The sequence below is a fragment of the Panulirus ornatus genome, chromosome 20, assembly GCF_036320965.1.
Source record: "Panulirus ornatus isolate Po-2019 chromosome 20, ASM3632096v1, whole genome shotgun sequence".
Lineage (NCBI taxonomy): Eukaryota > Metazoa > Arthropoda > Malacostraca > Decapoda > Palinuridae > Panulirus > Panulirus ornatus.
Window position 1 is genome coordinate 66,636,696 of NC_092243.1, and position 20,107 is coordinate 66,656,802.

Consider the following 20,107-nt stretch of genomic DNA (forward strand, 5'->3'; position numbering starts at 1 on the left):
TACATTATTCTGTAACAGTATAATTGTAAGCGTACAAACTCATTATTCTCGCAATTAGGTTATAGTATTCATACTACCTCCTAGGCAATTGACACCCATTACTAAAAGTAATCTTACAGTCTCTCGTCATTATTTCCCGTCAAACACACATTAATCAGGAACAGACGAGAGGAAAAAAAGAAATTGGCCTTATTTGCTCTCACCCCACCATGGGTCCTCCCGGCTGCTTCATAATTGTTTGGGGGTAAGGGGGAGAGGGGTTTCCCACCTCAGTAGTTTTATAAGTCTATGTGGGGTTACGGGGTTTCCCCCTGCTTCTTCATAAGAATATGTGAAGTTAGTTTTTTTTTTTTCCCCGCCTCTTCATAAGTATATGTGGGGTTAGAGGGTGTTTCCCCTGCCTCTTCATAAGTATATGTGGGGTTAGGGTTTCCCCCCTGTCTCAAGTATAAGGGAGTTTTCCCCTTGTCTTTTTAAAAGTATAAGGGGGTTTTCCCTTGCCTTCATAAGTATATGTGGGGTTAAGGGGATTTCCCCTGTCTCTTCATAAGTATATGTGGGGTTTAGGGGGTTTTCTCCTGCCTCTTCATAGGTATATGTGGGGTTAGGGGTGTTTCCCTCGACTTTTAAATGTATATATGGGGTTTCCAGACGCTTCATAAGTATAGGTGGGGTTAGAGGGGTTTACCCTGCCGCTTTATATATGGGGTTAGAAGGGTTTCCCCGTCCTCTTCATAAGTCTATGTGGGGGTTAGACCTAGAGGGTTTCCCTCAATCGTTTCATGAGAATATATGGGGTAAGGGGTTTCCCCTCGACCGCTTCATAAGTATATGTGGGGTTAAGGGTCTTACAAAACTAAGAGTGTGGGAGGCTAGAAATTCTCTATCTTTATGCATTACCAAGAAATGTCTAAACAGACCTTCATATAGGCTACCATACATTACACTCTAAAGGAACAAATTGTTTCTGTTTTTTTTTTTAATATTAGATCAACTACATTTGTCGAATTTTCATAAAAAGATTTGATACAACTGTAATATAAAAGTCATAGAGTAGTGTAAGACCTGCGATTATCTTTGAATAAAGATATTACAGGAACAAATTGAAATCTTTTTTGCTGAAAGAAATTTCGTTATGACAGCGAGAAACGTCCACCGGTCCGAACACTATAAGGCCATAAACTGGAGTGATTACCTACCCAAATTCTAAACGTTTCTCCGCAGGCCAATAATCTTATCTACACAACAATGAATATTCAGTCTTATCTGCATATTGTAGCGCAACTTTATCTTTGTGTAGCCTCCCATTGTCACATTTTTCAGTACACTTTTCAGTTCTTGTTGTTACTATTTTTGTAACCAATGCTTCATGACGCGAAAAGCAATGTGTTGTGATATTATCTGTCTTTGTTGTCAAAAGACTCAGTTCCTCATGATGACCCAACCAAATGCAAAGCACTATTGGACGAATTCACACGACTGAATTTTTAAAACACACTGCTACATTTACAGTACGCAGTAATCAAGGTTATTCTGTGAATATGGTTCATGGTGAGATGCCTGAGGATTGGCGGAATGCTTGCATAGTGCCATTGGGCAAAGGGGGTAGAGTGAGTGTTCAAACTACAGAGGTATAAGTTTCTTGAGTATTCCTGGAAAATTCCATGGGAGGGTATTGACTGAGAGGGTGAAGGCATGTACAGAGCACCAGATTGGGGAAGAGCAGTGTGGTTTCAGAAGTGGTAGAGGATGTGTGTATCAGGTGTTTGCTTTGAAGAATGTATGTGAGAAATACTTCAAAAAAACAGATGGATTTGTATGTGGCATTTATGGATCTGGAGAAGGCATATGATAAGGCTGATAGAGATGCTCTGTGAAAGGTTTTAAGAGTATATGGTATGGGAGGTGAGTTGCTAGAAGCAGTAAGAAGTTTTTATCAAGGGTGTAAGTCATGTGTACGAGTAGGAAGAGAGGAGAGTGACTGGTTTCCAGTGAAGGTCAGTTTGCGGCAGGGCTGTGTGATGTTCTCAGGGTTAATTTGTTTATGGATGGGGTGGTTAGGGAGCTAAATGCAAGAGTTTTGGGGAAAGGGGTGAGTATGCAGTCTGTAGGGGATGGGAGGGCTTGTGTAGGGAAGCGAGTCAGCTGTTGTTCGCCGATGATACAGCTCTGGTGGCTGTTATTTTATAGTCATTAGTGCGAGGTATGAACACCAACAATTGAGCACCCCCTCCCCCTCTTTAGTAATATCTGTCCACCCATTTTCTTGGACAGTAAACATTTTCTTTTTTCTCTACTGTTGACCAGCCACTTGCATCAGTGTAAGCTAACACTATTACGTCAACTAATGATATTGTTAGATACTTTTCTTCTTCACTTGTTGAGCTTCACCTTACAGCACAATTGTAACCTGGCCTCAAGCTTTTGTCTTACACTTTTACGTCTTTCAGCAAAAAAAGAAAAAAAAACTTTGTTTTTTCTATCATGTGAAAGTTTACGTGAGAGTCTGTCGCTTCAAAGGACAAATTATCTGGAACATGAACTTCATCACAACAGGTGAATCCTAGTATGACGTAACAGTGTAAAGGGAATAAATGTTTTTATTATTGATTTATTTACTCGCTTTTGTGTGACGATTTCAACGCACATTTCTTTTATGCTGTCACTTTATTATTATCATTATTATTATTATTATTATTATTATTATTATTATTATTATTATTATTATTGTTATTATTATTATTATTATCGCTAGTATTATCATTATTATTATCATTGTTATTATCATTATTATTATTATTATTATTATTATTATTATTATCATTATCATTATTGTGGAATAAAGTATGTGTATCCCAGCACAATATGAGTGCACTTTAAGTGACTCCTAGACGTATAAGTCTCCATGTTCCCAAGTTTCATAGCTTACTTATACAGCTGAATATGTTTCATTTTGACAAGAATACTCTCTCTCTCTCTCTCTCTCTCTCTCTCTCTCTCTCTCTCTCTCTCTCTCTCTCTCTCTCTCTCTCTCTCTCTGCAGCAATAAAGAAACGTCTTGGTCTTACGTTCCCAACAAAAGTGTGGAAGTCTTTAGAAATACTCGAAATAAAATGTAGTATTAAATAAAAAAAAAAAACATACCTAGCAAAACTTATCACCCCACCTGACTCAGCTAACATGTCTAACAAATTTCAGATGTCACAGCGAAAGCGTTTATTACATTTACAGTTTTATTAAAGCAGTTCACATAATTCAATTGTCTTTTAAGTCTGATTTCCTAACGTCTGTTGATAACAATGTCTTTCACATTGAAGAAATTGTAGTCCACTTGGGTTATTATTTTTTTTCTAGTAGATTTTTTGTGTTTTCTTCACCCGGGAATAGATATTATTTTGTGTTCTTTACCCAGTACCAATCGATGAAAGAGATAAATAACATGATGGGTTTATTTAATTCCCTGTAAGTTCCATCATCACAGGAAACCAAAATGAATAATCCTAGCCAGCCCATGACCCAGGCAAAATGTAATCTTCATGGAAGAGGATCACGATTGCCATTTACAAACCAGTAACCATTTATGCCAAGTTAGGGGGCTAAGTTACTTTGAAAGTTTTCGTATGTTCTTGTAATAATTAAGATCTCTGGATACGCAAATTACGAAATTGTAACGTTATAATCAGGTCATTTCATTATTTTTCGAATCACAGGTTGCAATTATCTTATTTGGATATGCTACAGGGAATGATTAAAAAAAATAATGGGATACTCATAGAACATTATTTATCAGGAACTGGGAGCGCATGGCGTTTCCGGTGACAAATTACTTCTAGGGTTGTCTGTTAACTAGTTGACAGAAAATCAATGTAGTTTGAGGGATTACAGGTCATCTCGTTTCATTACAGAGGATTGCAAGTCAGACTGTTAGGTAATAGGGTATCACAGGTCAGATAGCTGGGCAACAGGGTATTACAGGTTAGATAGCTGGACAACAGGGTATCACAGGTCAGATAGCTGGGCAACAGGGTATTACAGGTCAGATAGCTGGACAACAGGGTATTACAGGTCAGATAGCTGGGCAACAGGGTATCACAGGTCAGATAGCTGGGCAACAGGGTATTACAGGTCAGATAGCTGGACAACAGGGTATCACAGGTCAGATAGCTGGGCAACAGGGTATTACAGGTCAGATAGCTGGACAACAGGGTATCACAGGTCAGATAGCTGGGCAACAGGGAATTACAGGTCAGATAGCTGGACAACAGGGTATTACAGGTCAGATAGCTGGACAACAGGGTATTACAGGTAAGATAGCTAGACATCAGGGTATTACAGGTCAGATAGCTGGACAACAGGGTATTACAGGTCAGATAGCTGGACAACAGGGTATTACAGGTCAGATAGCTGGACAACAGGGTATTACAAGTAAGATAGCTGGACAACAGGGTATTACAGGTAAGATAGCTAGACATCAGGGTATTACAGGTCAGATAGCTAGACAACAGGGTATTACAGGTCAGATAGCTGGACAACAGGGTATTACAGGTAAGATAGCTAGACATCAGGGTATTACAGGTCAGATAGCTAGACAACAGGGTATTACAGGTCAGATAGCTGGACAACAGGGTATTACAGGTCAGATAGCTAGACAACAGGGTATTACAGGTCAGATAGCTGGACAACAGGGTATTACAGGTCAGATAGCTGGGCAACAGGGTATCACAGGTCAGATAGCTGGACAACAGGGTATTACAGGTCAGATAGCTAGACATCAGGGTATTACAGGTCAGATAGCTGGACAACAGGGTATTACAGGTCAGATAGCTGGGCAACAGGGTATTACAGGTCAGATAGCTAGATATCAGTGTATTACAGGCTAGATAGCTGAGTGAGTAACAAGGAATTGCAGGTCTGACAGCTGGACATCACTGAGGTTACAGGGGATTACTTGTCTGATAACAAGAAGGGATTACCACAACTGAACATAAAGGATCGCTGGTTAAACAGCTGGACAGTTGGGGATTACAAGTTAGACAGCTGGAAAACAGGGATTTATTGGCCAAACAGCTAAACTATGAGGAAATACACTGTACAGAAGGTCTTGCACACTGGCATTGATCGTTTCGACACGAGACTTTCTCTTCAAAAAGTCAGAGTCTGAATCCGGCCTTATGACTAGAACACAACCCAAATTTTTTAGAAATGCACTTTTTTATACTTTTACCTTTTAATTTCGGTCACACTTTGGAATTAAAATTGTATGAAATAGTCTGCAGTAACTGGGTTTCTGGCAAGATTTCTCACTTTTGTAATAGATGATATAAATGTTTCATAGTTCGCAATGTGGCCGCCAGGGGTCAACCGGAGTGTTGTGATGGCTCTGCAGAAAAACACAATTTTGCTGGGTGAGCCTTCTGTTATCTCATGAATTTATATAAAGTCTTCATGCATTCTGTGAACAAACTTTAACTGTATGTATAGTGAAGGCAAAGATATGAGCTTCCACATCAGCCAAAACCATATTGTTTACGTGGGTCAGGGCCCTCTATCCATCAGCTGATCGAATCCCGGCCTTTAGTATTTCATCACTGTAGTGTTACACCAACCACATTATACGTATAGACACCTGAAATAACGAGTAGCATCTAGGGAGAGAACAGTATCTGAGTTGTATTTCGTTTAATGATGTGATATTAGGAATGAAGATGAGTGGATTGAATACATCTGGACCCAGTCACATTTCATGATCAGGGAAGATCGTCTTTTACCAGCAAAATTAACTTCCCAGGAAGATATATGGCTGTTAACACTTGAACCTCCTCTATATATGGGAATGAAAATAAAGGTTGTAGATAATTAGTTCTCTCTAACCTGATACACAAGGAAATGTCCAAGGGGTAAGAATGAACAGCATTTGTGCAGCTTACACCCCACGGGATTTTAGAAATTTGTTTCTTATGCAGTTGATAGATCTATTATTTAGAAGCATCTGGCTTTTTTTTATTATTATACTTGATCGCCGTTCCCCGCGTCAGTGAGGTAGCGCCAGGAAAGAGATAAAGAATGGCCCATCTGCTTATAAACACATGAACGTCCATACATGCTCATATACATGTATACACATATCAACATGTACACAAAAATTATGTAATATCCTCCATGGTGTTTTAATGGTTTTTAAGCAGCTAAGTTGAAATTATATGGGCAAAAGGCATGGTAACATTATCTGTGTTTCCAGAAATTGTTTCCCAATTCAGCTTATCGTACCCAGGATTTTGAAATGCCCCAAACCGTTTAAGGCACACTCACATACAGCTACCAGAGGTGTCCCATGCCATACTCAGAACATCACGTCAGTTGGTTGACAGTCGCGAAAGATCTTTGCCATGTTATCAACAACCACAAATGAAGATCTTCACATTGTGAATCCCAACCACAGTTCCAAGGCTATGACCTTGGTAAGGGTAAAGAGAGAGATGCAAATGGATGCCAAATAATTTCATAGCAGTCACTATCAGTTACCCAGCAGACACACTTGAGGAGGGAAGTATCACAGTTGATGTCGATGTTGCCGCATTTGTCAATTTCTGCCGATACATATTCACTATCTGTATAAGTATATATATTTTTTCATATATATTTGCCATTTCCCACATTAGCGAGGCAGCGTTAAGAACAGAGGACTGAATCTTAGAGGGAATATCCTCACTTAGCCTCATCTTCTGTTCCTTTTTTTTTGGAAAAGTTAAAAACGGGAGGGGAGGATTTCCAGCCACCTGCTCCCTCCTCTTTTAGTTGCCTTCTACAACATGCAGGGAACACATAGTAAGTATTCTTTCTCCCCTATCCCCTGGGATAATATTATTATTATTATTATTATTATTATTATTATTATTATTATTTTTTCATTATACTTTATCACTGTTTCCTGCATCAGAGGTAGTGCCAGGAAACAGATGAAGAATGGTCAATCCACTCATATACATATCAACATATACATGCACAGATATATATATATATACATGTGTATGTGGGTGGGTTGGGCCATTCTTTCGTCTGTTTCCTTGCGCTACCTCGCCGACGCGGGAGACAGCGACAGCAAAGTAAATAAATAATAAACATTACATACACAGACATATACATATATACACATGTACATATTCACACTGTCTTGCCTTTATCCAGTTTTTGTCACTACCCCGCCACACTGGAAATAGCATCGCTGACTCCCGCTTCAGCTAGTGCCAGTATCAATGAGATTACTTTGATTAGGGCATCAGATACTCATGTTGTCTCAGCTGATGTAAAAGAAAAAACAGCACTGTAATACCCTACTTGTATGAGGAGGGAGTTTTACAAGTGTAGGGCCCCTTTTCATGAACATTCTCTGCTATCATACAACTTAATTCTATGAATGCTGTCTGTGTTAACCATATCCCCAGTCAGTCTCTTCCATTCCTTCACGAATCTCACACTTCATAAGTACTTCTTTACAACATTTTTAACAAGTTTCTTGCATGATTTCTTGTTATGTTCTTTGCTTGATCTGTCTCTTCATTTCTTGAAGAACTGTTCACTGTCCACATCATAAATCTGTTTAAAAACTTCAATGTTATGATCAACTCGCCTTCCAAGGTTGGCAAATTTAAAGCCTATAGCATTTTCCTATGTGCTTTCTTAATTCTGGTACCATCATTGATGTCCTCTGGAACTGTTCTATTAGCTTGTGCCTCTTTAGATACACTTAACAAACTTGAGAAGCATATTTTAGCCTTGTGTAGGGTATGAATAGCTTGTTAAATATTTCCTTTTACAAATACTTGACAGCAATTCTAATAATTGCAAGAGTTTGTTTCCTGTTTTATTCTCCTAATGTGAGACTTTGATGTTGGCTCCTAAGTCCCTCTCGCACAGTCCTGAAGCTTATTCCTGCTAGATGGTGATGAGATCTTTCACTCTGTACCATTGACATTACCTTACATTTGCTTGGATTGAATTTCATCAACCATGTATCAAACCAACTCAAGTCTAAGTTCCCTTTAAGTGTATACAGTCCATATCTTTTATCTCCAGGAGCAATGGAGAAGTAGCCCCTCCGTAAGAAGAAAAACAACATATGTTAAGGTACTAAAAGACTTCTTTTGGTGTTAGGTTAAACTGTTTTCATTTTCTCCTCTTTAGGATGTGGGGTTCTCACTCGGGCTGGAACAGTAGCAGCAGTACAGCAACGCTACTCGTCATCTGATATACAGTTTTTGAGTACACCCAGTGTCGCTTCTCTTAGGAAGGGGCGAGGAGGACGCTCCTCCTTCTCTGGTAATGTGGCCACTGTATTTGGAGCTTCAGGGTTCGTAGGTCGCTATGTTTGCAACCGTCTTGGGAAGAGTGGAACCCAGGTAAGATATCATTTGCAGTGTGTTCATTGCTAATAGGGACATTGTCCTGTGTACTGAATAGGAAGGTTATCAGTGTTATTAATTGTTAGCTAGTATTGTCAGGGATGAGAACCTTTATAATTAACTTCGATTAGTATGTCTCTGGTTTACTTGATCTTACGTGCAAGTTAAGGTATGATACATAGAATCTATTGCATGCATTCTTACAACTGCAAAGTCATAAATAGGCAAGAAATGTTTAGTACAAATGATTTTCAATAATATGTATCCTTTCATTTTGCTGAAAGTTAGGCTGACACTTCAAAAACTATAGTATCTTTCCCAGAATCAGATCTGCACCAGTGCTCATGCTTTAGTGATGGTTTCTTAAGATGTTCAAAGGTTGTTCTAGTTCTTGCAGATGTGTTGCATTAAAAATATCTGGGTAAAGTCAACCAAAAATAAAGAAAATGAGGCAGGCTTATAATTTATTCTAGAATTTATGTCCTTACAGATTATTATCCCATATCGTGGTGACCACTATGATGTGCTGCGGCTGAAGGTAGTGGGTGACTTGGGGCAGGTGCTCTTCATGCCATATCACTTGTGTGATGAAGAGGCCATTCGTAAAGCTGTCAAACATTCCAACGTTGCTATCAACCTTGTTGGACGTGACTGGGAAACTATGAACTTTTCTTTTGAACAGGTGAGTAAGATATATAGATATATTCCTTGTATGATTTCAGTCTTTGTAAGAATATATTCTCGTCTTTGAGGATTTAGGTGGTGGAGATCTGGTTGAAGATCATGAATCATAGTTTTATGTTAGAGTGGATGGTTTATTGCTCACAGTTAACACTGAGAGTAGGAAATGTTTGATTGATTATCGTACCTTTGTTCATTTACTTAGGGTGGGTTAATCACCCTTGCTTATGGGGTCCAGAGCTGAAGGAATTTCCACTCTGAACTCTAAAGTCATAGGGGAAGATTGGTAAGTGGTTCCATCATTATCATATTCGTTAGGAATAGGGAATCCATGAATAAAGGTGGCTGAAGAGTGTGGCATATGAAAGATGTTTCTTTTTCTGTGTGATTTTAAAGTGGCTTGGATGGGATAGAGTCATTACTGTTGCATTGAGTTGGGTGCCAAACTTGTTAGGATGGATTTTATTGGAATTATTTTTGTTTCATTGAGTAGGTTTTGAATGTTTGTGGTTGTTGTATGAATGGTATTTTTTTAATGTCCTGATTTTTGTGGTTTGTAGTTTTGATGTTTGCTCATACATAAGTGAGTGCTGGGCAGTTGAAGCATAGTTTGAAGTGGAGCTTGAAATTAAAGACATTTTGATAATGTTTGCGGTAGGAATGAATGTTGTGGACATTATAAGTGATGCTGAGTATAGTTGGTGTTTTGCAGATTGGAAGTGCCTAATTGTTGAGGGTAATGTAAGGGTTAGAGAGGTTGTAATCATGTGTAACAGAGTTTAAGAAGTGGATTGAATTTCTCTGGTGTTGGAGGCGTTTTGTTTAATGCAAGCCAGTGTTTTATGTAGTGTTGCATATTTATTGTTGCCTCTATAGTGCTGCGGTGCTTTGATAGGACTGTGAGGTCTACACATAAGATGATATTCACCCTTAAGTTTGTTTGGAGCAGTGGAAGGTTTTGTTGGAAGAGAGAGGTCTTGTAGGAAGAGATTAAGATCGTTTGAGAAAAGGTTGTTCGAATGTAGGGTGGTTGTGGAACAATCATCAGAAGCTGTGCTTAGGTGAATGTGTGATGATTTAGTTGATTTTGTTTTCAGTTAGTGATGTGGGGAGGTAGGAGGAAGGGTACATGGGGCCTGGAGGGTGGTGTTGTAGGAGTGAAGGGTGCGAAAGTTGTATTGTCAGGATGAATTTTATGTAGGTTTTTGATTGTCATATTAAGGGAAGTATTAGGTTTGGCTGAATGTTGTGAGTGGTGGTTTTTGAACAGCTGCTGCATGGCCAGAGTGTTGTTTAGTCTTTTATGGAGGATAGTTGTGTGCCCTGGAAATGAAATCACTGATGGCAACCATTTGTAGTTTGATGATGCAGTTTTTATCTGGTAATTTATCTGCTCCTTAGCATTCTTAAGTATTTCAACATCCCTATCTCTGTTCCTTTTAAATGTGTGTATGAACTTATTTGTTGTGTTAATTATTTCATATGTTTGTGTTTAATGTTCTCACCAGGTTCATGTGGAAGGTGCTCATCGCATTGCTCGGATTTGTAAGGAGATGGGGGTTGAAAAATTCATCCATGTGTCAGCGCTCAACTCCAATGTTGACCATGAGGTAATTCATTTATTGTTTATTGAAAAAGTAAAATGAATTATGTCACTTTAATGAATATTTAGATTTAGCACAGCATAGAAATAACATAGATTGAAAGTAACACACATCAGTGAACACCTTAGACTAAGTGGAAATAATTGAGGAGGGCACAAGAGATATACGTAATCCTGTTAGTATATAATTATATAAGAAGATCATGTAAATGATATAAAAGTTTGGTGTGTGAGGTTAGCTTCTCAGTGGTGAGGAGTTTTAATCAAGAGCACAAGATGTTTGTGCAAGTAGGAAGACAGGAGGGTGAATGGTTCAAGGTGAACGTGGGTCTGTGGCAGTGGTGTTTGATGTCATTATGGCTGTCACTTTGTTTAAAGACAGGATGGTGAGGGAGGTAAATGCTAGGGTATCAGAAAGAAGAGCAAGTAAGCAGCCTGTTAAGGGTGAGGGGATCTAGGGAAGTGAAACAAGTCATTTTTTTTTAAGCAAGAAATTGCAGAAGTTGGTGCTTTGACTTTGGGAGAGTGTGTGAAAGGAGAGGATTTACAGTAAATGTGAATAAAAGTGGGGTTATTGAGGTTTAGCATTGTAGACAGTTGTTTGGAGTGAGTTTGGAGAGAACTAGAGGAAGTGGGGTATTTTAGATACTTGGAAGTGGATATGGTAGTGAATGAAACCATTGGAGTTGAAATGAGCTGTAGGGTGGGTGAGGGAACAAAGGTCCCAGTTGCATTAAGGAATGTGTGGAAAAATGTTACTGCTTTTAAGGCCAAAGATGGATATGTTTGATGTTATAGTAATCCCATTGGTGTTGTATGGTTGTGAGGCATGGGACTTAAAGGAAAACATTTGAGGACTGGATGGGGTATAAGATGGGTTGATTGAATAAGAAATGATAGGATAAGAGAGTGGTGAGGTAGTATGAGGAGTATGTATGAGAGCTGGAGAGGGTGTTCTAAAATATTTTGGACATACTGAAAGGATTAGAAAGGATAGGATGACAAAAGGGGTATACATGTCAGAAGTGGAGGGAACAAGGAAAAGGTAGAAGTAGGCAGAATGATGGAGTAAAAGATGTTTTGAGTGTTAAGGGCCTGAATATGCAGGAGGATGTGAGGCTTGCAAGGAATAGAGTGAATTGGAGTGATGTGATATACAGGGATGTCATACTGTTTGTGGGCTGAACCAGGGCATGTGAAGTGTTTGGTGGAAGCCATGGAAAGGGCTTTGGGGGCTAGTTGTGGATAGGAAGCTGTGGTTTTGTACATCACAGCTGTAGAGTGTAATAACAACACTATCTGTGAAACTTACTATCTTTTCAGGGTTATTTACTTAAAGGTGGTTCCAAATTTCTGAAAACAAAAGGCCTTGGTGAAGAGGCTGTGAGGGATGCCTTTCCAGAAGCCACAGTGTTCCGGCCCAGTGATGTATATGGTCAAGAAGATCGTTTCTTGAGGTAAGAAAACTGTAGATTGAATGTACTAGGAGACTAAGGATGATACATGGTTATATATATAACTGTTTATTGATTATACCCTCCAAAGTAAGATTGTTTTAGTGCAATATATTTTCTAAACTAATAGGTACTATGCTGGTTTGTGGCGTCATCAAGGCCTTCTTGTCCCACTACCAAAGGCAGGCAAAGATATCTGGAAACAGCCTGTATATATCAGTGATGTTGCTGAGGGGATTGTCAATGTATTGAAAGAACGAGATGCTGCTGGCAAAACCTATGAGGCTGTTGGGTAAATACTACTTCCTGTGGTTTAGTGCATTGTCATTTGATCTCCTAATTAATGTAATGTAGTGGTATGGGTTTATCTAGTTTGGCTCCTGTGCCAACTGTGAACTTACTAACGTGTTCGATTATTGATTACCATAGAGGCAATTATAGACATTGTGTTTCTATGGTATTATCATTCTGTTCCCAATTTCATGAGGTGGATCATTTAATGTACAGCTTCTTAAAAATCTTTCACACTTCCTCAGTCTGTATCCTACCTGAATTTGTATGTTATAGTATTATGAATGTTAATTTGTATTTTATACATATACCTCAAGAACAGAGGACTGAATCTTAGAGGGGAAAGTCCTCAATTAGCCCCCTTCTCTGTTCCTTTTCCAGCCTCCTGCTCCCACCCCTTTCAGTTGCCTTCTACAACACAAAGGGAATATGTGGGAAATATTCTTTCTCCCCTATCCCCAGGGATAAAGTTTGTTCAAATAGTGTACAAATTTATACCTTATTTCGGTACATATACATAAGAAATGAAGTAAGATATTTGAAGTTTTTTTTTTTCTGGAAATATCTCTGCTACATCCTAATTTGACTTTTAAACCTAATTTTCTCACTGGTATGGAATCTTCCACATTTATAGTAAAAAAAAAGTCAATCCCATTAGTGAGGTTGAAGGGAAAGGAAGTTGGTTATGTTGGTGGTGGTCAGAGGTGTTCATTCCTTCCTTTATTCACTTCATCACTAAGGGTTTTCAGAGCTAATGATCAATACAGCCATCTTGCATTATTTTTTACCTCAAATATGATAGAATTGATATTAGTAAGAGGTAAAGGGGGTATCTCAGGCAAACTGGTGAATGCTCTTGTCACTTTTTTACTGTTTTCAATCAGTATACTCATATATCATATTTACTTTTATTTGTATACCCATGTGCAGTGTCTATGAATTTGACTCATGAATATCATGAATGAATGATAAAAATGAATCTACCGATATTCTTTTTTTTTTTTTTTTTTTTTTTTTTTTTTTTTTATACTTTGTCGCTGTCTCCCGCGTTTGCGAGGTAGCGCAAGGAAACAGACGAAAGAAATGGCCCAACCCCCCCCCCATACACATGTACATACACACGTCCACACACGCAAATATACATACCTACACAGCTTTCCATGGTTTACCCCAGACGCTTCACATGCCTTGATTCAATCCACTGACAGCACGTCAACCCCTGTATACCACATCGCTCCAATTCACTCTATTCCTTGCCCTCCTTTCACCCTCCTGCATGTTCAGGCCCCGATCACACAAAATCTTTTTCACTCCATCTTTCCACCTCCAATTTGGTCTCCCTCTTCTCCTCGTTCCCTCCACCTCCGACACATATATCCTCTTGGTCAATCTTTCCTCACTCATTCTCTCCATGTGCCCAAACCATTTCAAAACACCCTCTTCTGCTCTCTCAACCACGCTCTTTTTATTTCCACACATCTCTCTTACCCTTACGTTACTTACTCGATCAAACCACCTCACACCACACATTTTCCTCAAACATCTCATTTCCGATATTCTTATATGCATTATTTTACAGACCCCGTCGCTATGAGCTTTGTGAACTTGTTGACTGGTTCCATCGTGTCATGCGTAAGGATGAGAGTAAAGGCTACATCAGATATGATATGAAGTGGGACTGGGCCTTTCAGCTAAAGGCACGCATCACAGAGTTCTGTCCATCTTGGCCAGTTAATTCTCTTTCCAGAGATAAAGTGGAGCGGGCAAGTATATTTTTCTGACTTTTCTTGAATTTCATTGTGTACCATCTTTCATTAAGTGAATATTTAGTGTTATCCAAGTGAATATTCGTTTACACAGTATGAGCTTCAGTTTCTGTGTAGTTGTATTTTCATTAAAAAGTTGCTTATACCTTTATTCTTACCTATTGCCTCTTTTTTGACCAGAGCTCTTCATAATAGATCCATTCATTCACTTGAACTAGCTAGCTAGACTTATTGGGTTTTACGTATTGTTGAGGAAGATTACAAAACATATTAATATTGTCATATTTTTCCCAAATAGTTGTAAACTCTTCATAGATTTTGTTGCAGGTGGGACACTTGACATGAGGTGCAAGTGCTGTATTTGCTGATGGGTTGACTTGAGGGAATACCTGAGGCATATACACTCATGATTGAGGGAACCACTTGCTCTTGGAGAGAATGAATTGTATCTTTTCAGACTGACCGAAAAGCACTTCTTTCTCTGGACACAAGCAAGGTTTTATATAAGATGCTGATGGCATACATTGCCGTATCCTGAAAGAGCGTGCCTCTGAACTTGCACATGTGGTTGCTTGTCTGTTCCGTTTCTGTTTAGAAACCAAAACTTCTCCTTGGAAGCATGCATTGATACATTCCACTCCTAAGAAAGGTGACCGTTCTGATCCCTCTTAACTATCATCCTAATGCTTTGACATCTACCATTTCCAACGATTGCATCCTTACTTGACAGAGTTGAGTTAAAAGTGGTCTGACTTATAAGCTGTCCCAGGCTAACTTTCAAACTTGACCCCCTTGCCCTATGCTGCAATGTAGGTTCATTTTCCCTCTTCTATAGGTATTACTTTGGTTTTTGCTCCCAAGAGCTGGCTGCTTGTCTGTTCATACCTCTAGCTAGATCACGCAATACTTGTCAAGCTGCTGCATCACATGATTATTGTGTGGCCAATGGCAACTCGAGTGTGGGCTGTTTTGAAAACTTTTTCTTTCCCTACATGTCAGAGCTTTGGAACTCTTTACCTTCTCATGCCTTTCCCAGTAAGTATGACCTGACACCTTTTAAAAGACAGGTTATTTTTTTTACTTTAAAAATTTGTAGATACTTTACCTTGCCTTTTCTTTTTCTGTTTCAGGATTTTTGCTATATTTCCATTAAGGCTTGGCCTTGATGTGGATTTTTGTCATGACTGGAGAGGAATCATTTGCTGTTTGCAGATGACATGGCTCCTGGGTCAGACTCCCGAGAGAAATTATAGAAGATGGTGACAAAGTTTGATAGAGTGTTTGAAAGGAGAAAGTTGGAAGTAAATGTTAACGAAAGTACGGTAGTGAGGTGCAGTGGGGGTATGAGACAAGATGATGTCATTGTAATTTTGAATGGGAGGGCCATAAGCCAGTAGAGTGCTATAGGCACCTGAGAGTTGATGTAGTGGCGCATGGAGCCATAGGGGCTGAAGTGAGTCACGTATGGGAGAAATGGTTAAGGTCCTGTATGCATTAAGGAGTTTATGGAAAAAAAAAAGATTATGTGCAAGAAAAAAAGGGGTTTGTTAGAAGGTATATTAGTCTCAATAGTTTGGGGACTTAAAGGCAAAAGAGTGGAAGAGGGTAAACATGCTGGAAATGAGATGCACCAGGGTGATATGTGGTTTGAGGATGATTGGCTGTGCAAGTAAGGATATAGTAAGAGAAAAGTGTTCTTAAAAAGTGTGGTGGGATTGAAAGCTGACCTGGGTGTGCCAAAAGGTTTAAAGATAAAGGTGAGGGTTAGTAGACAAAGACTGACTGTGTGGATCTGTAAGTCAGAAGTGGAAGGAGGAAGGAAATATCTACCTTCCATTGATCACCAACTTTGAGATTTTGCCATCAGGCAAGGCTAGCTCATAGCAATTACCACATATTTTGCTTGCTTTACCCATGAATGGTGTGCATGGTCAAAACATTTTCATGCCATGAAAAACAGAAACTATAAAATGATAGATTAGCTTTCTAAATTAAAAGAAAATGCACAATGTTACTAACCTTTGTTTTGGTTCAGTTCAGTCATAAGTGAACGCTTGGAGTGTGAATGACATTTTTGCTCCTGACACGATAGAAAGACATGGTGATGACATTTTGTCATTTCTGTGAAGCTTATTCTTCAACTCTTCTCTATGACTTCATACATTGACACAGCCTTGGTAGTAAATAACATGAATATATTTAGAAATATTACACCACACTAACACTTGAGGTAAGGGAAAGTTGTAGTATGTGTGAGGAGGACATGGAAGGATTTTTTCTTTTTATAGTGAACACAGTCATAATTTCATACACAGGTTCATTGTTGGTGGTGAATAACAAGGACTTTTTTCATACTTTATCATTGTTCTCACATTAGCAAAGTAGTGCCAGGATAAGAGGAGGATATGCCACATCCGATCACATCCATTCTCTAGCTGTCTTGTGTAATGTGCCGAAACCACAGCTCCCTATCCACTGCCATGCCCCACACACCTCTCCATGGTTTCTGCTGGATGCTGCACATGACCTGGTCTAGTCCAGTGACAGCACGTCGACCCCAGTATACATCATTGTTCCAGTTCACTCTATACTGTACACATCTTTCACCCTCCTGCATGTTCAGGCCCAGATCACTCAAACTCTTTTTCACTCCATCCTTCCTCTTCCAATCTGGTCTCCCCATTCTCCTTGTTCCCTCCACTTCTTGACACATGAATCCGCTTTGTCACCCTCTCATCACTCATTCTCTCCATATGTCCAAACCATTTCATTACACCCTCTTATTAAGCTCTCTCAACTACACTCTTTTTATTACCACACCTCTCTCTTACCTTCAGTTTTATAACTGAGAGATTGTTGAATTAAGAAATGTCTCTTGCATTGCCTTTGAAGACTCAAGTCTGTAGATATATTATGTATGTGATGTTTCACATTTAATATGCTCTTTCAGGAAGCAGTGTCAGATGTAACAACAGGTCTACCCACCCTGGAGGATCTTGGGGTCACTCTTACAAAGATGGAGGATCGCATAGATTGGGAGCTTAAACCATTCAGAGCTGATCGCTACTATGAAGAAGAAGTTGGTGAATTTGAACCCCCTGAACCTCCTAAGTTCATTTCAGCAAACTGAATTATAGTTATGATAAGTATAGGTCAGTGGTAAACCATGTATGTTTTGAAAATTAGGTCATGTATTTTGTAAACTAATTGTAAAATAGTAGTTTCTCATTTCATCTTGGAGATCATTTTTATGAATTGAAAATGAAATAACTGGCAATTACAACACATAGAATTTTACTTATTTATTTAAAAATCTATATCCAGAAAATATAGATATACTCCAAGACATTGTAAATAGTATTGTACATGAATTTCAGGAGATATAAATATAAAGTTACAATCTAGTATAGGATTTTCATTTCATGCCTTGTAGCAGCAGAGGAGAGACCGGCCAGGAGCAGCCCTGAAATGTAAACCTGTTTTAGCTAACATATTCCACAGACATTCTTACCTCTTAGCCAGTTTTGAGTTATCGCTCTTCCCTTTTCTCAAGTTTCAGATGAACAATAATGATTACAAGTTCACTTTAATAGTGAGGCCTGTGACTTTTTATTTTTTATGAGAAAGAAAAGCTTTGAATTGAAAAACGAAGTTAAGTGGAAAAAGGTGATTCAGCAGTTGAATAAGAAGACAAAAGATTGATAGAAAGATTTAAGAGGGTTGTAGATTTAGGCTGAATGTTAGTATGGTGGAAAAAAAGTAGCTATGAGTGTTTGATAGTATGATTAAAGGGGTTGGTGTGGGAGGAAGACTAGCTCTGACATGGGGAATCATAGTGGAAGAATGCATGGAATGGCATATGTGAGGAAGGCATGTAAAGACAGGGATATGTGGAGACTTTTACTGTGGCTACTCCTTTGATGGGAGTTCCCAGAGGGAATGGGCATCAGAGATATAGGTAGACAGATAATGAAGAAAACTGAAGGTGCATGTGACTGACAGTCAGTTGAGGTGGATGAATGTGCTGGAAACTGAGTTATGAAATTGTTCATAACTTCATTTCTGTAGAAATTAAAGATAAGCTTAAGTTGAGAAGATGTTGGTTGACTGGCCATACACAAAGAATAGAAATTAATGGTCAAGCCTCAGAAAAGTTAAATATAACAAGTGATGGGCCACAGGGATCAGTCTTGGGTTTGGTTCTCTTTTTTGTGTATAATAACGATACTGATAATGGGCTACATCTTAAGACATCAAAATTTGCAGACAATTCTAAGCTGAGTAATAAATTCAATACAGAAATTCAACGTCTCCAGCTTCAAACTGATATTGACAAACAGGTGGACTGCTCTTACATCTGGCAAATGAATTTTCACATTAATAAGCACAAAGTTTGATAGAACAGTGGTAAAAATGAGAAGGCAAGCTACAGTAAGAATTCCACTGAATTATAAAAGGGAAATGAAGAAAAAGATGGGTGTAATAATCTCTGGTGGCCTAGTGCCAAGTAAGCAGTGCACAATAGAGAAAGGGCAAACAAAATTCAATCCTTGGAAAAACATCTGCACTCTTTTATCTTTCAATAGTGCATACCCACCTTGAAAACTGAGTTCAAGCTTTGGTCACTTCACTCAAAAATATATTGACAAAACAGCATAAGTAGATATGCAGGCTACTAAGATCACAGACTGAGAAACAAATCTTACGAGAGTCAACTTAATGACACAAATTTATATAGCTTCAAATGGAGGTTAACAGACAATCTAATACAGGTATTTAAAATCAAAGGCTTCAATAGTCTCAATCTAATAAACTACTTAGGTATAAATTCATCTGAGTTCACTCATAGTAATGGATAGAAACTCGTGTCCAAATGTTTTACCTTGAGTTAGGAAAAGTACTTTTTTCCTAAACAGGAACTCCCTCATGGGGGTGGCCATGGCAATGGACTCCATAATTAGTAAACTCCAGTGGCACTTCTTTACCTTTTGTGCCTCACCTTTAATAGGTCACAGGCAGAGGGAAACTCTTAGAGCAGTTTGCAGAGGTTCCTACCTAATGTTCCTCCTAAGTACCACTACCTAATGCTCCTGCCTAAATGTTCCGACTTACTACAGCAAACCCTTGATTCAACAGATCCCGATAAAATGGACAAAAAAATAAAGTATATTAATTAATCAAAAAAAAAAGTCTCAGAAGCCGCACCATGTGCATTTCATATCGCACTTGTTTTTGGTAGTGTGGGGTAGACTCCCTTTGTTTCTGTCTCAGTCTGCCTCAAGCTATCCTGTAGTCAGGTTGTACACAGAGCGTTTCTGTTATTTCAGAATCATGACTATTTACTAAATAATTTTGCAAACCTTACAGTTCAAAATGGCATCAAGTGATTGAAAGAGGTGCAATGAAAGCAGGTAGTCCACCCTCACTTTATCATAAGAAAGTATCCTTTCACAGGAGAGGGGTGGCATCACCTCTATTTCAGTCGACTCCTGCCTCCAACTGCCCAGCGAGCGTTCACACACACTGCCGGTTTCGGCCGCCCAACTATTGTACTACACACTAAACCCTCAAGAGATGGAGGAGTTAAAAGAAAGCGTGTGAACTTAAATGTGACACAGAAATAGGTTACATTCACTTTAATGGACTTTTGGAATTAATGGACACCCCTTCTCCTAATTAGTCCATTGAACTGAGGGTTTACTTTACTTCTGTCTACTACTCCTACCATTTTGCCAAAAGGCATGGCTCGTGCATAGTGCTCTGCAGGAAAAGCTAGAGTTACATATAATGAGCTACGCAAGTTAAGTCTTGTCAAGTGTTATATGCAACAAGGAGAGATTGTATGTTTCTGAACAGAATGCCAATAGTCCACATGTGGATTAAACGGAAAGAAGAAACAGCTACGTGGGTCAG

General features: G+C 38.9%; 2 protein-coding genes across 4 annotated transcripts in view; one reads left to right on the plus strand and one right to left on the minus strand.

The window, feature by feature from the left end:
- Positions 1-5,279: 5,279 nt before the first annotated feature.
- On the plus strand, positions 5,280-17,599 carry ND-39 (NADH:ubiquinone oxidoreductase subunit 39). Its single transcript, XM_071675100.1, has 8 exons — positions 5,280-5,405; positions 8,182-8,396; positions 8,890-9,081; positions 10,589-10,690; positions 12,007-12,140; positions 12,268-12,429; positions 14,008-14,195; positions 17,149-17,599. The coding sequence occupies exons 1-8, from the start codon at positions 5,342-5,344 to the stop codon at positions 17,322-17,324; spliced, it is 1,233 nt and encodes a 410-aa protein (XP_071531201.1). The 5' UTR covers positions 5,280-5,341; the 3' UTR covers positions 17,325-17,599.
- The window catches only part of Taldo (transaldolase), a 35,613-nt gene continuing 32,989 nt past the window's right edge, over positions 17,484-20,107 (minus strand). For all 3 annotated transcript variants that reach the window (XM_071675103.1, XM_071675102.1, XM_071675101.1), the window contains one exon: positions 17,484-17,657. In XM_071675103.1, coding sequence (XP_071531204.1) covers positions 17,615-17,657 — 43 coding nt within the window. In that variant the 3' untranslated portion in view covers positions 17,484-17,614. The remainder of the gene's footprint in view (positions 17,658-20,107) is intronic.

What these genes read in the sequence shown, in the direction of transcription:
- ND-39 (XM_071675100.1), top strand. Translation starts at nt 5,342, where the DNA reads ATGTGGCCGCCAGGGGTCAACCGGAGTGTTGTGATGGCTCTGCAGAAA. An exon ending in AAAACCTATGAGGCTGTTGG is followed by an intron (nt 12,430 to 14,007) that starts GTAAATACTACT and finishes ATTATTTTACAG; the next exon opens with ACCCCGTCGCTATGAGCTTT. An exon ending in AGATAAAGTGGAGCGGGCAA is followed by an intron (nt 14,196 to 17,148) that starts GTATATTTTTCT and finishes TCTTTCAGGAAG; the next exon opens with CAGTGTCAGATGTAACAACA.